Genomic DNA, 16,762 nt, shown 5'->3' with positions numbered 1-16,762 from the left:
CAAAACCAAGTACCACAGATAGCAAAAGGAGGTTCAAGGACCATTGTGTTACATAGTGTAATCCTTTCATGTCTGTCTAATATATATATATATATATATATATATATATATATATATATATACACAGTATAAAATTGATCTTATGTAATATTTTATTTTTCTGAGCCACCAAATTATTTTAGGTGTTGATATTTATAAGCCATAACCTTGGAAATTACATGGACAAAAAAGGCTTGAAATGTTTCACTGTGTGAGTTTTATATTATAAAGTGAGTAATAAAAAGCATTGAACCTTTTCACAATATTCAAATTTTCTTTAGATGTATCAGTATAAAACCCTTTTGCCAATAGGACAGTTCATGCATTTCTCCTATAACATTTCATGAAGTTGGACCCACATATTCATAATTTATACTTTAGACCAGACAAATCTCAATTACCAAAAAGCTCAATCTTAATGTCATCTGACCCAAAATCCTTATTCCAGACAAAGTTGCAGGACAGTTTATCAAATTACATATTGACTAAAGGGTTTTCTAATATGAAAATATTAATACCTCTCTAATATGCCTGTAAAACATATGATTGGCATGCAGATCAATCTGAAAGTTGCTATAGAGATTTGATGACTCCAAGATGCCACTTTTTGTAAGTTTTCATTTCCTTTATCCTCCTGCTCCATGATGGCAAAACAACTAGTCTAGCTTGTACAAATCCAATTTTAAATCGTACCTCTGACTGAGTCACATGGATCTAAAATACAAAAACCCTCTCACGTCTGCATCAACTGAATAACAGGTTCTTTTGTCTTTTCTGTCTTGAACAGCTACCATATTATTATTATTCCAGAATGTGTGGCATCAGTTATTTTCTTCAGGATTTTAGCCTTTTTGTCAGGTATGGCGCTAATCATGAGTGCTGCATTATACATGAATACGGTATATGAAACACACACACACAGGGAACAGATGAATACAAATCACTGCACCTTGAACATCCAGTTTTATTTGAAGAATCTGATATTTGAACATACTCCCACATATACACCGTCATCACTATAGACTGGACAAACGATGAGGCTATTTAGTAGCTATGTTACATTCAATTGGCACAAATCAAGGAGTTACAAAAACAGCTGCAACCAAAGTAAACTCCACAATATCATCTGCCGCAGAATACAACTGCAGCCTTCTTATTGAAATTAAAGTTACTTTATTTCTTTTAAAGCTGTTGTCGTCCAATTTTATCCGATTAACAAGCAAAACCTCCAACTTTTTTGGCATTTTTCTGATTGTCTTTCTGTTCTCTCTGTAGAGAAGCAGACACTAAATGTCATTTCTAAAGCTCATTTTAAAATGAAGCTGTCCTTAAATATCAGCCCAAAAAGTGTTGGAATGAACTGGGAATCTTGTATAAGAACAATAAAACCTCAGACAAAAATACTCTGCAAGGCAGTTAGTCTTACAAAATTCACATAGTAAATCTGGACCTGTACAGTAGTTAATACATTCAGTCATTGATATTAAAACGCCTTTCAAACAGCTGCTGTTTCTTAAACACTCGACAGTTCAAAATCTCGACATAGGTTAGCAGAATCAGCTCAGTTATATTAAAAACGAAGCTATTGCTGCGAGGCACTTGAGTGTTAGAAATTAGCCTTCATTCAGGCTGTAGTTACCGTGTTATTTAAGCCTCATACACTGGCTCAGACTTCACCATGGTTACAGACACAAAGCTGATCAAAGTTTGCCACTACGGAGTTGGATCGGAAATTGATACGAATGCAACTGGCAGTTACTGGTTCCCAGCAGCTCGTAGGAGATGAGCTCAAAAGCATCCCACTTAGAATTTTACTGAAACCTTGTGCTTTGGTCAGCTGGGACCAAGATTTTTGGCAAAAAATATAAAAATCCCATTGGATTGCATCAGAGTATATTTACCCTGAGGGGATTTAACTGGGATTCCCCCCCACCGCATGAATAAATGTGCTCAGTTGTTTCATTTTCACATGCAATAAAGAAAAAACTAATTTGTCCAAACGCTTTTTTACACATCTTTATGAGGGCTGCAAAACATTCTGGAGGACACAGAAAGAAAATGCGTCAAACAAACATTAAATGATGTTGTTCAGCTCCATAAGGGCATAAAATACAAATCATATCCTGCATATCTGCTCTCCAGTCTGCCTGGACCTGCACTCTGCTCCACTTGGCTGTGCATTAGCAGCTCAACCATCCTGCCTTGGTATGTCAGTTCTAAGTATAGAAACCACTGGTACTCTTCAGCGACAGTCAGCTTGCATCAATAATGTCAAGCTTTGTTAAGCTGCTGAACTGAAAGCAAAATGAGCAATTTGGCTAAGAGTCGTTTGCTTGACACCAACTCACAAGGTGTTATAATTAGATAAAGACAACACTGAGAACACAACAACAAAAAAAGTACAACAAAACATTTCAAAATCACATATTAGGTAGGTGTTTGCATATTTCCAGTCAACTTATTCAGTCAGTCCCTGCTGCTACAGCTCTACACCCATAATCCTCCCCAAAACGGAGATTTCAAAGTTGTTTCAGTGACCTTTCACAGCCACAGCAATCATCTTTTCTCTTCTAAAGGTATGTATAGAAACACACCAAGAAGCCATCAGTACTGACAGCAAACGGAAGACATCACCTGTATACACATAAGGAGGGTCATTAAAATGCCTCAGTCTTGGACATCTTCAATCCTCAACACTAGTTAAAAACAAATTAGCACGTCGCTATAGCACCAGTAGCAACAGGACTGTAAACCTAACAACGGTGATACTCACTAGGGGGCGTTTTACTGGATTACATCAGGAAGTGTTTGATTAAAAGATCAGAATGATTTATTCCTCGACAACCACATGTCAAGGGGCACGAAATTTGCACTGATGCACTTTTCTTTTTATCTTTTTAAAAACCTAACATGTTTGCATTGAAATCAACATAAATAATATGGACACTTAATACTCAACTGTCTTGGCACTGGCATAAAACAGCTTGTGTGTTATTTAATTACCTGTGGGTGAAGTTGAAAACACATGACCTTGAACTTTTGATCAAATTGCTGTGGTTAATGCTATGCAGTGGTGGGGGGAAAAAAAACTCAACTCTTTTTTTAAACATGCTAACATATAATCTGCAACAAACTCAGATTATTACCTTTGGTTTAACGGCTTAAACCCAATGTGAGACCTCCATGTCCGTACCCCTAAACTTTCACAGAAATCCTCTCCACAGGCCTGGAGCATTACAATTATAAGCACGCAATAAAGTGACCATATTGCACTTGACAACAGGTTGTAGTAGGTACGTTCACCTCACGTTTCAACCTAAGGAGCCCGTTGTTAGTCTTTGTGCGTTTGTTTCTTTCCACTAATAAACATTCTCTCAGTTTTCTGTTCTGTTCCACGTCCATGGGATCAGGTCACTCCACTCTCAGCGGCATCCTTTCTGGGTCTCTGGTGCTACTGGGTTTATCCCTTTTGATACAGCTTCCTCAGGAGGATCTGTGTAAGGTCAAAGGTAGTGAAGCTGATCCCCACCGCTACAGGTCCTTTGACCCAGTTCATGCTGAGACCTTTGTACAGGCCTCGGACAACCCCCTCCTCGGACACGATTTCCTTCATGGTGCCCAGGATGGTGCCGTACGTGTGACCTGTGACCCCTGCGGTCTGCATACGCCGCCTCACCACATCCAGAGGGTAGGACGCCGACTGGCCGATCAGGCCGGCGCAGGCTCCAAAAGCCAGACGCTCGTAAGAGTAAGGCTGCAAGCGTCCGCTCTGCTCTGCATGAGACAGGAAGTTATAAGGCAGGAGCACACTGCAAAAAAGTATTTACACCCCTTGAACTTTTCCACATCTTTTGGTGCACTATTATCAATGTATTTTATTGGGATTTTATTTGATAGACCAACACAAAATTGTGCAGTCATAGCAAAAGATTTCAGTTTAAAAATGTTTTATAGTAAAAAATGATTTAGTAGAGTTATTGTGTGCTGCTTTGTGAATACATCACAGTTATTAATGTAACTTGTTTGTAATTTTATGCTGATTATGTTTGTTTTGGGGTTTTTAAAAGCAGTATTTGTGAGGCTTTGAAAAGTATTTTGTTATCAATAATTTTACTGCTATCCCAATAAGGACCATAAGATATCATGACAAAATCTTAAGTAAATATCATCCACTCCTACTTCCTTCCACTTCACTATTATTTATTACTTTGTGTTGATCTATTACATAAATTTCCCAAAGAAAGACATTGAATTTTGTAGATGCAATATAACAACATGTTAAAAAAAATTAGCTTTAAATAATTTGTTTTATGTAAGAAATTAATTCAAAGCGTTTAATACCTGCATGCAACTTTTTTAGCGTTTCATAAGTAAAGAAGCTGAGACCAGCATAGGGTACGACACCAAGGATAGTTGGAGTGAAACCTCGATATAACGTCTTCAAGCCCTCTTCTCGAGAGATTCGCACAAAAATATGTAAAATGTTGCTGTACCTAAACAGAGGGGGAAAAAAAAACTTAAAACATGTCTTTATTTGTTTTTGGCAGAGTAAAATTGATCAAAAACAAGTATCGGGTCACTCCACTCTCAGAGGCATGCTTTCTGGGTCTCTGGTGCTACTGGGTGACCTGAACTCATGCTTTGCTGAGTTCAGGTCTCTGCTACATGGCTGCCAGTCTGAAGGGCAGTCAAGTCTTGGCTAAGCAGGTGACATCACCAAGACAAAGAGGAAGCAGCAACAATCTTACTCTGTGCCCAAATCCTACATATTTTAGCTGTGCCCCTCATCAAACATGGCTGAACTGAATTACCTACTCAGCTTTATGTCTAGTGTAGCAGATGCCTAATGAATCATTCATTTAATTTAATTAGGTGTGTTTAACCAGGGAATAGTCCCCTGAGGTCTGCCATCGCACACTGACAAATTGCTGAAACATTGTTCAATTCTACAAATTGTGTAATTGTACAGCATTTCTTGCTCTTACTTGTCCAGTTCATTTATTCATTTTGCACCACAGAACTCACATTGCCTCAGAGTGAAGTGTGAACTGGGCCTAGCCTGACTTCTAATTAAGTCTTGAGTCTAGACTTTGAAAATCACTATAATTAATTATTTCTGAAGGTGCATGACTATGTCCAGGCACAGGTGTTCTGGCATGTTGCTGCATATTTAATCCTATTTGTGCTAAAGTGGTTGTACATACTGGTCCAGCAGCAACTAAGAAAATCTTGTGAAGCTTACTGAAGAACATTTAAGAAGAATATGCATAAACTATGAAAAATGGCCTTACATTTCCTTGGGAGTGACAGCCATTCTGGCCCTCACCATGTCCAGAGGATAGGTCAGCATGGCTGCTGTGATCCCAGCCAGAGACCCAGCCACCAACCTGGGGATTGGAGGGAGGGCCCTGGAACAAAGAGATAACGGCACCAATTCGTCATGAATAATAAACTTCACCAACAAGCTGAGCAAAATAAAGTACACCTACTTCCCCTGGAAGCCATAATATCCCCCCAGCAGCCTTTTGTACTGCTCATGTGCACAGAACTGGATAGCAGCGTACGGGATGACTCGCACCATCGTAGCGGAGTTCCCCCTCCACAAACTGAGGAAGCCATCCTTCAGGTAGGTGCGGTAGATCAGCTTATAAGCTTCCTGTAGCATAGTGTTTACAAAATAAATAATTAGTAATAGTTCATAGAAGATATTTATTTACCTTCATAGCTTTCTAAACCATATCATAGTCTGAAGAAATATGTCAACGGTTTAAATCAGATTGTTATATCCAGACTAAAATGTGATAAATTCCACTTTTTGGTTCGAGTAGCTTCAAATATTTAATGAACATACCTTGGCAGAGAATCTTGCTGAGGACACTGGAAGAAAACCACAAAGATGAAGAAAATATGACTAATCTCCATACATCATTCATCCAATTTTTTTGAAGGAAAATAATATAAACCTCCAATTCCTTAAGGTCTTTTACCATGTAAAACTAAATACAGCTCAGCAGAGCATGTCCCTCACCTTGGAAGATGATTTTCGTTCTGTCCAACGGGGCCACGGCGGTCTTGGCCACGGCTCCGGCTAAAGCCCCAGAGAAAAGCGAGTTGAGGACTGATCGACTGCGCTTGATGTCCTGCATAGCCATGGAGAAATCCTGTTATTCTAAACAATGTCCGTACAGGAACACAGGTGTGTTTGAAATGCCGTTTACCATCAAGCCAGAGTTATTGTTGGATAAACGCAAATCATCCCATAAACGGATGTTAAATTAGTCAAACTTAGCATGAAGCAGAGTGAAAATCAGATAGTTGATTTGAGATCCAGTAAGAGGGGGGTGGATTGCAGGCAGTAGAACTTGATATCCTACAATAAATAAAATATTAGCCTTGTAAGGCATTCATAACGCAATATTTAAAAAGATGCCTTTACTGATATCAAAATGTATTAATAAAGGCTGCATCATATAATGAAATCAATTGAAAACCTGAATTTATGGTACTACTAGGAATATAAAAAACAAAATATTTTCAGCATAAAAATACACATAGAAAAGAAAAACGCTTAAGAGAGTCAAGCCCTCCGCTTTCAGATGTCGCCTTAATTCACTGTGGCTGCAGATAATGTTAAGTGAGTTAATGTTTAACTGAATGTATGTGTTCTTCAGAGATGCTTGATTTGTGTGTTTTACCTCTTGGCCAGGTTACCAGATTCACTGAATAATTGGCATGAAAGTCCAGGGTCTGCTTACATACAAGTTTGGGTTCAATTGAATCTTATATTGTAGTTTGTCTCTACGCTTGTCATGATGTCATCATTTGGCATATATGCCCATTTTCTTCTTTCTGTTTCTCATCTGTGCTTCCGTCACTCTGTGACTTTCAGCATTTTGTGTCCAGGGTGAGAATCTTTTCCCATGAGACTCTAACTGGTTAAATATGACACTGGTAAGTAAAATGTAAGTTCATAACACTTACAATATATTGAGTAACAATTATTGCAGACCAGACAGTCATCTGGTCTGTAATAATTGTTACGAACATCGGACACACTGATATTCTGATAGCGATACAGGCACAGCCTTAATGTACAACGAGTTCAATGTCATAAAGAAACAAAACTCAGCAGTTATTCCCACTGAGGAACTGAGGAAAATAAATTATTGTATGCTTATGTTTTAAATGTTATTCCTAGTGTCATCATAGCTTTTGAAAGAAAGACTTTAGTCTATAATTTAAACACCAAAAAATAGTTTGTAACTGGAAATGGACCATTTACAATTTCTACCAGGTGTTTAGCCAGGCAAGAACACAAAATTCAGATTTTGTGATCAGTGAATTCACCTTAGCCAAACTGGTTGAGGTACCTCATGCCAGCAACAACACTCTGGTCTGGAAGTAGTAACTGATTAAAATACAGAAAAGTTTCATCACTTTTAAACTGAAATGGAACATCCTGGACTTAGAAATATTGGCAGACTTTGGAATTCTGGAAACAAAGAGACAACCATTTACATTTAATGATAAAGGAGGCTCACCGCTTTTAGTTGGATTTCTTTAAATAGTTTTTTATGGAAGTCATTGTGAATCATTGTTCCCTTTTACTTCAAACATTTTATCTTCAAATGAAAGTGGCTAAAGGCAAGAATCAGTATTGGCTGGTGATTTGATGTTAAGTTTTGGACACTGGATCTCTAATTACAAATTTCTTTATAATGACTTGCTTTAATTATAAATGCATACCAAACTGTTATATCCTTTTTTTTATCAAGTTAGGTTTCTGACTATTGGAAAAAATAAACGTGATGTAGAACGATGCAAATGCTTGCTTACTAAAAATAACAGATTATTAACTTAATCAATCGTGTTAAGTCTAATGGACAACTAACTCAAATAGCCCAAATTATTTTTTTTCACCTTTTCAAGATAAGTGAATGCATAGAACTTCATAAAAAAGGGACGTCACCTCATAGCTTGCTTCCGACTGGCTGGAGGAAGTGATAGGCAGCACCTCTCCTTTCGTCAGCGGGGACAGCTGTTTCTGGACTCCACTTCCCATCCCCGCGGATTCACCACTCATGCATTCAGCTCACGAGGAGGGTGGGGGTGCAAGTACCACAGAAAGGTGAGAGCTGCAAGAGATCAGCAGAAAGAAAAGACAGTTCAGTTTCAGGTTGGACTAAATATAAAACAAGCATGGTGTCATGACTAAATGTATTCTCTTGCTACTATGGAAAAGCATCAGGACCAAGTGACAAAGCATGACTTTGCTCCCATGCAAACACTGTTTACAAACCTGGGTTTGCCTTAAGAACAGCTACATTATGTGAACACAAACAGATCTATTCCATTTAGGACACTATGAGCAAGAAGAATCAGAGTAGTCAAAATGTTGCGTCAGATGACTGCCGAGAAAACCATCAACATGTTATGCTGTAGTAAAGAAAACAGGACCTGGAAGGACACAGCTGAGGACTTCCAGCTGTAAGTAGGTGAAAGGTGTCCGTCTGTTGTGTTTTTCAGCAAACTCCAGTGCCAAAGACACCAGATCTCGGCTTTACAACACGTCCTCCACTATCAGGACAATCTAATCTGAAAACTCTTGACTGAGATCAGGTTTTAGTGACAAACCTTTTGAGGTGAAATGCCATTACTTTTGGAAACAAAGGGACTTGCCTGCTTTCCCATGAGCTAATCATTTCACCACACAAGTTGGTCATTCATGCAACCTTTAACCCTTTTAGTGGCTGCTGAACATTGTGTCAGCTTCACAACTTTTAATCACATGCGTAAGCCTGAGAGTGTTGCTATGTACAATTTAAAGCAGATATTAAAATAAGGTGAACAAAAAGACATTAGTCAGACATTAAAATCAGTTCAGTTGCCAGAATAACAACATGGGTTATTTTTGAATTTTTTTAAATTCAAATGTTTTGAAAAACCTTCTTTGTATTTGATAGAATTGCCCTTTAAGACTGGGCAATTTTTAAATTGCTCAGGCTTAAACTTGGGAACTGGATGACTTGGGTGTAATGTTTTGAGTAATCTGTTTATAGTTTAGGTAATTTATTGCAAATAGTTTTTTTGTGATGTCACTTAAGGAAGCAGTGTGTTTAAGGTGTGCCTCAAAATACATCATCATATGTGTCTTCATTTAGCTTAAGCTAAACAAGTAATGTCCTCAACTGGGCTTTCCAAAGTTTTAAAGGCATAGTAATCTTACTTTTGTCAAGTACTAAATTTTAGAAAAGTAAAACAATCTTAGGTGTCATCAATTACGTTTAGAAATTATTCCAGTAATCCTAACTCAACCTGAACAGGAAAAGCTCAGACAATGTATTAAACAGGCAGGGAACAAATATTTTGTTTGATGCAGTGAAAAAAAATCTCTCTTTAAATGTAAATCTGTGTGCTAACATGTACATTTATTTTAAAAGATTCCTGCATTCCATAAAAATTTTATTTGTTTTTGCATGCATTAATAAAATTAATAGAACAGATCCTAAAATTTCTGGCAAGATACCTTTTGACAACTAATCCAAAAACTTTATTTGCACAATAAATTGAGATAGCGATTTTAAAAAAAAGGATAGTAGACCAGATAGAAATCTCTCTCTAGCTCTTTACTCTGTCCCAGCTAGCATTTAGCTGTGTGTCTCATTACCAAAGCCCTGAAGAACAATAGCATCCTTTGTTTTGTGCCAAAAGGGAACAAAAGCAGCATAGTGAGGGTTAGCCAGAAAGACAATGAGATAAAAACCTCTGTGATGCTCTGAGACCTGAGAGGAGCCACAAACTGAAGTCACTGTCTACTAGGACACAGTTCATCTGCAAAAAGCAGTGCTTAAGTTCAGATTAATATATAAACAATAACAAGAGATTCAGAACAATTAAATCAAACCCAAACTTAAGAAAATTTTATTGTGGTAGATTGCTGACTTCTCTGTTTAAATTCCCTGGATGCTGAAAACTTTTACAAATTAAAAATGAACATTTCGCAGAAATGAAGCAGAACGACAAAGAGAGCAATGAAACATGAGTACAAACAGCGAGACTCCTGGAAAGTCGTGTTGTTAGAGGTAACCAACTCTGGCCTCAGTACGCCAGAGCTTTAAGAGAACAGACTCTCAGATGAACAGGCCAGGTGAGGCCTTTGTTTCACATCCTCCCCAATTCTTCCTTCTTCCTTATGCTTGAGATTTTTCTCCTCTCTTGACTAATACTCCTGCCTATCTAATAAAGTCTTCCTCATATTTTAGCCGACTTTCTGGTTGAACTGGGCTGATAAGAAAATCACTAACAGATTTCAGAAAAATATGGATGAAAAATGCAAAAACAGACTCATTAGTTAAGACAAGCAGAGAAAATATTTCCATAACACCACTATGGTATGGTTTAAAAGTATTTTTAATGAAATGGCAGAGGAGGTATGGCACTTAAAGAAAAACTAAGCTAACCCTACCTCACTTGTTGCTGCAAACTGCTGCTCAGCTGGCTGAAAGAAGGCTCCTACATTTTTCCCCACGCTAATAAATTGTATTATTTAGGAGAAATAATTTAAGCTTATCTGATGAAACAAACAAACTTGTCCACCTAAACATTTTTTTTACTTTAAATCTGTTAAAATGTTCTGGTATTTGTTTATAAGTGACAAGTCTTATAACCACCACTCATCCCTTAAACCGGTATTTCCCAACCCTGGTCCTCCAGGCACGCTGCTCTACATGTTTTTTAGGCGTTTCCCTGTTCTAGCAGACCTGAATTCATTTGATGGCTGATTAGCAGGCTTTGGTTGAGCTGCAGTCATCTGAATCTGGCGTGTTAAAGAGGAGCAACATATAAAACATGGGGCTCTTTTTATACTTATTACTCAATACTCTGTATTGTGACTGTTCATATTACTCAACTAGGCTGTGACGACATTTATAAAGTTAATTGCTGAAATAATTTAAGTGTCTAGCTCTCCTTGGTGCCCCAGGCTTATTGAAACTCGTCCACAAACAAACCCAGTGAATATTTGCATCCAGCTGGATGAAGCCATCTATAAAAAAATAAAAGAAACTCACCCGGTATCTTACCTCGAAGCTCACGCCAGCTCGAATGGTTCTTACGGTTATCCCACTCTTGATGTTTAACTTTGAGTCGTCTGCGGGATCTTCAGCGGATGTTTAACCAACTGGTACTAGGTTAAGTAATGTAAGCTAGCTGTTAGCTCCTCCCGCTACATTACCGTCCACGCTACTCTGTTCCACAGCGCAGCTCAGACATGAACTATGGAGGAATGCCAACAGAAGTTATATCTGGACTTCCACGGCACTGTTTTTCTGTACAGCTTAAAACGCCAGCCGCCCAGCAGTGACTTCATGTGACAGACATCATCCACGCTCTTGTATCTCCACCGTTACTACTCCTGTCAGCCACCCAAGGCAGGTTTGACAAGGACGAGCAGCGTGGCATTGTGGGAAATGGAGTGTAAACGAGACGAAGCACGCTTGGATAGGTGGGTTAGAGGGGCGTGAACGACAGCCTTAAAAGACGCCTTCCCCGTTTGTTTTATTTTTCTCCCATGGTTACTGTAATGTTTCCAGGTCACTGATGTTTTTTTCTTCTTTTTTTTTGTGGAAAATTATTCTGCTGTGAATAAATTGAGATTGTTGAGAAAAGATCATGTAGTTACTTTTAACAGCCTTCAGTCATTTAGTGGCTATTTAGTCAATAATACCTATCCGGGGTAAATAAAATACACAAATATATATATTAGAAAAAAAAAACACTTTTCTATTTTTCTGTGCATAGCCTGTAAGTAAAACAACATAACATTGCAAACTAAAGTTCAGGAAAATAATCTGTCAATTGATCTAAGTTGTTCCTACTCTATAGATTGAGATTATTCTAGTAGATTTCTGATTTTAGATTTTTACAAATAAGTCATAATACAGAGTAATGTCTTAGCCAGGAAGTCTTAAACCTTCTAACTTTCATCACACTTTTCAGATATTATTTTTGGAAAAATTAAGTCTTTCCATGGGATTTTCTTTTCCATTATTATTTTTAGCTAAAAATACCTCCATATCTGCAATAATCTTCAAAAATATTACATATCTCGCTGATGATATTAATCATATTTACTTAGAAATGCACTGATAAAAATTTTGTGGCCAATTTTTGATTTACTTTTTTTTCTAAACTTTGACTTAACTAATTCGGTGACAGTCAGTTCTGAGTAACATGCTCCATTCTAGTAGCTTGATAAAACTTTTCAAAGAATACATTTTAGTATGCAAATCTGACTCTACACAACTCAATTGGAATCCATGTTACATGTATTTCTCTCTTATATATGTAACACAAGAGGATGATGTTGCCTATCTTCAGCAGTCATGGGGTGAGAGGTGAGGTACAAAATAAATAACCAAATAAAATATGTTGCATTTGTTTACTTTTTTATTTAGGGTCAATTCATAACTTCAGTAGTGCCTGTTTTATGAATATGAATGTGGCATTCTGGGAAATGCCACATTCATATTCACAAAGACTATGAACGTGACATATTCACAGTTATATTGAATATGCCTATATGAATGCAAATTAGAAGAGTAAACAAAATTGAATAATATGAAGATGTTTGATGGTAAGTGGAGAATAAAAATTAAACAGAAAGAAACTACCAACTAAAAAAGAAAATTAGCAGTGCAAGGCGTTCAATTGGTGTTGAGGCTCAGCCAATATAGGAGATAAATTATTACAATATTGAACAGAAAATTCATACAGAAAGAACAAAAATGTACACCTAATGAACATTAAAAAAATGAAATAAAAAAGTTGTACAAAATCCTATTTGCATTGAGTTTCTCATGTTTCCAATACTGTATCACTCTTTTTTCTTTGTTGTTGTTTTTTTTTATATTGATATTTGGGTTTTACCAGAGTACATTAATTCTAATGGATGGACATTAACTGTGTACTAACATCTACATTGAAACCAGATAGGTGTATTTGTACTCATCATTGTCCATTAACACAGTGTAGCAATCTTACAGCATTCTTTGACGATATTAAAGCTGTAACATGACCATTGTTGTTTTATTCCAATCTTAGTTGGTAATGCTGCCATGTTTCCCAGTCCAGAGTTCACGAAGCTCCACTTTACATCCCAGATCTCTGAGAGCAGCCTTACCGATGTCTCCACAGTCTTCGTGTGTCTGCACAGCCTGACATATCAGAGCTTCTGCTCCCAGTTCCAGGATTTGTTGGCAGTAGTTACGCATTCTCGCAACAAGATTTCTTATCAGCATGCATGCTTGTTTCTGTTTAATAAAAGGGAGAAAAAAAATCAGACATTAAGAGCTGACAATCTTTAAGTGAGCATAACTAGTTTTAGTCATCTCGTGTTACCTGTACATTCACAGAACCCGGATGGATCTTCATGGCCTGCACAGCAGCTACGACACCTCCGTTCTCCACGATGACTTTACAGTTGTTGGGTTTTCGCAGTGCAAGAACAGAGAGGCACGCGCAGGCCTGCTCACAGACCTGCAGGACAGCATGGACACAGTCCAGCATCGTCATTTGTTTATCTCCAAAAATGTCAACAGGTTGGGGTGTGGATACTTTCACAAGGTACTGCACAAGACATTTAAAGTTAAAGCCAGGCAAGTAATATTCATGTAGGACTCACAGCAGGGTTGTTGATATGTCGGTTCATGGCAATAACAATAAGGTCAACCCCACCAGCATTAACGACTGTGTCCTTCACATCATCATTTCCTGCTATTGCCCGTATGGCACTAAGGACCTGCCGGACCAACTCCTGCAAGAGAAATAAACAATTCAGAGAAGAAGAAAAGCACACTTGAATCTGTTTGTTTTTTCTGTGTACGCTACCGGTGACTCATAGCTGTCCGCAAGTAAAGTCATCATGAATTTTAATCCTCCCAGATCGCAGATGTCTTGGCAAAACTCGTTCCTGACAGCCAGTCGGGATATAGTGGCACACAGTTCACTCAGAGCAGAAGTGTTGCTAAGATGAGCTGTGAAGCAGATACACACAAAATAAAAGTTCTTACAGCAATGAAATGTGCATTATTTATAGACCAAAAACTTGATCAGATGGCCTCACCTTTAGCAGCCTCAATTAAAATCTTCAGTCCATTGTGCTCTAGAACAATACTCTTGGCGTGTTCGTGAGCATGCCCAAAAGTAGCCCGGACATCGTCATCAAATGTCATGACCCGAAGGGCCCAGGAGGCCTCTTTGACAAGCATAGCGCAGCCGCTGTGTCGCATTATGGCACAGGTAAGCAGCGGCAGCATTCCGCCTTTTACCAGATCCTGTCTGTTCTGCTCATGCTTTATGCAGCAGTGACGCACCGCACAGATGGCGACACACGTCACCGATGAATCTGCCTGGTACTTCTGAAGAACATCTACAAGAAACTGCTGTCCCTCTTTGTCCAACAGGTCTGGCTGTCCGTCTGTCAGCGCGGCCAGAGCAGACAGCCCAGCCAAGGCGCAATCTCGCTCCTCCACGCTCTTCTTGCAGTAGGAGAGAATGACAGGATACGCGCCTTTCTGAGCAGCCAAGTACCTCTGCGCAAATCCAAGTGAGCACTGCTCAGTGAAGCATTTTATGTCTGCTATCGCATCAGGCAGAGAGGCGGTGTCGTTTCCAATCCGGAGAGATTCCAAAGCCTGCGATCAGGACAAGACGTGAACACAGTAAAAATTGCAGGTTGTGTAAAAAACAAATGTTTTTCTCAGCTGGATCAAGACTCACCTGTAAGACCTCGTGAGTTTGCTCTTCTTGATTGTCATCAGATGATGCAGCAGGAACAACTTTCACTATGCAACTGAGATCCACACCTGCATCAGCAAATAAACCTGTTATCAGCCATATTCCCATGTTAAGATGATCTAAGCTCCAAAACAATTTGTAAACAGATTTGTGTTTGCATTCCATCTCTGAGTGTTTCACCTATGTTTTACCTTGTCATCTATTAAACTATGTTCAATATTTGTTGATGTTCATTTTCAGTGTTGCTGCTTTTGTTTTAGAGCTTAGACAACTGTTGCATCTTTTCATATGTAATTTGCACATAATTTGAATTGGTATAGATTTGAATATCATTTCGGTCTTATTGTGTTGAGTTAAAATATATGCAAACAGGAGACAGAGGTTTCATTCATCCGTTGTGACTCACTGGTGCCGGGCTCTAAACATTTTTCGGGTCAAAATAACAACCTTTTACAAACTGAAATTTTAAAGTATGAATTAGGGTTGCAGATTGCTGGGATATCATTGCTGAATAGTGATGATGATGCTGGAAATTCATCAACCCAACTTTGCCCCAGGTTTCTCCTTCTTGTCTATCATCACAAGGTTCCCATCACTCTCTGTAAACTTTAACATATTTGTCTCTTAAGTATACAGAGACTGGTTTTTGGCTATTCTTCATGCACCTGGCCAAAAACCCACTAACTTTCTTTTTAAAGTTAGCGGCTGCAGCTTGTATTTAGATGCGCTCAATAGTTACGGTATCTTGGGGCTATGCCATTCAGTAATTCAAAAACTAAAAAAACGTCTTTTAAAGTAAATTCTCTGAGATACAAGGAGTCAGTGTAAGGACTTTAAGATTTTATTCTATGCTATTCAGAATATTGTATCTAAAAAGTACTTTCCACATAGGAGTACTGCGATTATGACTGCTTTTCAACATAATAATGCTCTAGTTCAAATATCACATTTCAGAATGGATAGAGGATGGTTGGATGAATGGATGGATTGCATGAAATAGAATCCCGAATTTTTCTATGCTTACATAGACTTGTAAAATACTGCATAGATCATTGTAATGTTTTTATATCCAGTGACACAAAAACAAGTACAAGTGATATTTTAAATAGCCACATGTTGTTGTGGCTTTGCCTCTTGATTTTAGTGTGTATTTCTTTAGTTATTTTACCCTGAGACTCAAACTGCTCCACGGCTTCCCTCAGAGCCTCATCTGGATCCATCTCAAACTCCTCCATGTTTTCCCGGACGGCAGCATCAAATGTTTCTTGGGTGATGCGTCGCTTCGACATTTCTTCGCACTGTTACTTCCCAACTCTGACATAAAACACGAACATGGCGGTGTTAAAAGATGATCACTCTTTAATGCTAACCAAGCCATACTTTGGATAACCACAAATGATGCTCGCTATTGCTAGCTAATGGGATGGCTCATTTTATTTCTCCTTTTCACTGTGTTAGCAGCAGTAAGCCCACAGTTAAATAAAGTCTTTATCGTACAGTATAAAGCTCTTATCTAAAATAGCAACCTGGAAAAACATCTGTGAAAAACAGCAAACAGTTACCTCTATGTAGTAACAGACAACCGGCTTCGCGGTGTGATTGGATGTACGAAAGTAGCGCAGCTGGAAACACAGTAAGCGGGCATTAGCACGCAAGTGAGTTTTGTGAATAGCAAAATCCGCCCAACTTTGTGCACGCAGATATGTTGCCCGTTAAAACAAAGACTGCAAACATTCGTTCCTTTAAGCAGTTTTAAGTAAATAAACAAACATTTCATTTAGGTGAGTAAAGTTCTCTGCAGATATGCATAAAATGCATATAAAAAAAGTAATGCAGAGTGCGGCAGTGTTTCTTTGTAAGGTTATTTCAATGAACGTCCTTTCAAAATAAAGGGAACATGGTGATTAAATAAATGTATAAAAAGTGT

The 16,762-nt window shown here is 38.2% G+C and overlaps 2 protein-coding genes across 3 annotated transcripts; both read right to left on the bottom strand.

Moving 5' to 3' along the window:
- Window positions 1-983: 983 nt before the first annotated feature.
- On the bottom strand, window positions 984-11,491 carry LOC102224724 (mitochondrial coenzyme A transporter SLC25A42-like). 2 transcript variants are annotated; one of them, XM_014476002.2, is made up of 8 exons: window positions 11,109-11,491; window positions 8,009-8,174; window positions 6,068-6,179; window positions 5,891-5,916; window positions 5,529-5,695; window positions 5,331-5,447; window positions 4,381-4,532; window positions 984-3,813 (listed from the first exon to the last, which is right to left on the bottom strand). In XM_014476002.2, exons 2-8 carry the CDS (start codon window positions 8,120-8,122, stop codon window positions 3,500-3,502), a joined length of 1,002 nt encoding a protein of 333 aa, XP_014331488.1. In that variant the 5' UTR covers window positions 8,123-8,174; window positions 11,109-11,491; the 3' UTR covers window positions 984-3,499. The 2 variants fall into 2 exon arrangements, with proteins under 2 accessions (XP_014331488.1, XP_023191488.1); XM_023335720.1 differs by having other exon boundaries at window positions 11,121-11,491.
- A 973-nt stretch (window positions 11,492-12,464) lies between these two features.
- On the bottom strand, window positions 12,465-16,479 carry armc6 (armadillo repeat containing 6). The gene is made up of 8 exons (XM_005797168.2): window positions 16,398-16,479; window positions 16,004-16,149; window positions 14,818-14,903; window positions 14,162-14,732; window positions 13,927-14,072; window positions 13,721-13,852; window positions 13,438-13,575; window positions 12,465-13,349 (listed from the first exon to the last, which is right to left on the bottom strand). Exons 2-8 carry the CDS (start codon window positions 16,122-16,124, stop codon window positions 13,137-13,139), a joined length of 1,407 nt encoding a protein of 468 aa, XP_005797225.1. The 5' UTR covers window positions 16,125-16,149; window positions 16,398-16,479; the 3' UTR covers window positions 12,465-13,136.
- Window positions 16,480-16,762: the final 283 nt, after the last annotated feature.

The sequence above is a fragment of the Xiphophorus maculatus genome, chromosome 6 (genome assembly GCF_002775205.1).
Source record: "Xiphophorus maculatus strain JP 163 A chromosome 6, X_maculatus-5.0-male, whole genome shotgun sequence".
Lineage (NCBI taxonomy): Eukaryota > Metazoa > Chordata > Actinopteri > Cyprinodontiformes > Poeciliidae > Xiphophorus > Xiphophorus maculatus.
The sequence above is the reverse complement of the archived record's forward strand: the minus strand, read 5'-3'. Positions and strand labels throughout refer to the sequence as shown.

Coding starts and splice junctions, on each gene's coding strand:
- LOC102224724 (XM_014476002.2), bottom strand. CDS start 8,122: ATGAGTGGTGAATCCGCGGGGATGGGAAGTGGAGTCCAGAAACAGCTG. Junction 6,180..8,008: donor AGTCGGAAGCAAGCTATGAG/GTGACGTCCCTT, acceptor ATGGCTATGCAG/GACATCAAGCGCAGTCGATC. Junction 4,533..5,330: donor GCTGTCACTCCCAAGGAAAT/GTAAGGCCATTT, acceptor CCCTCTGTTTAG/GTACAGCAACATTTTACATA.
- armc6 (XM_005797168.2), bottom strand. CDS start 16,124: ATGTCGAAGCGACGCATCACCCAAGAAACATTTGATGCTGCCGTCCGG. Junction 14,904..16,003: donor GGAGCAGTTTGAGTCTCAGG/GTAAAATAACTA, acceptor TTGCTGATGCAG/GTGTGGATCTCAGTTGCATA. Junction 14,073..14,161: donor TTTAATTGAGGCTGCTAAAG/GTGAGGCCATCT, acceptor TCTGCTTCACAG/CTCATCTTAGCAACACTTCT.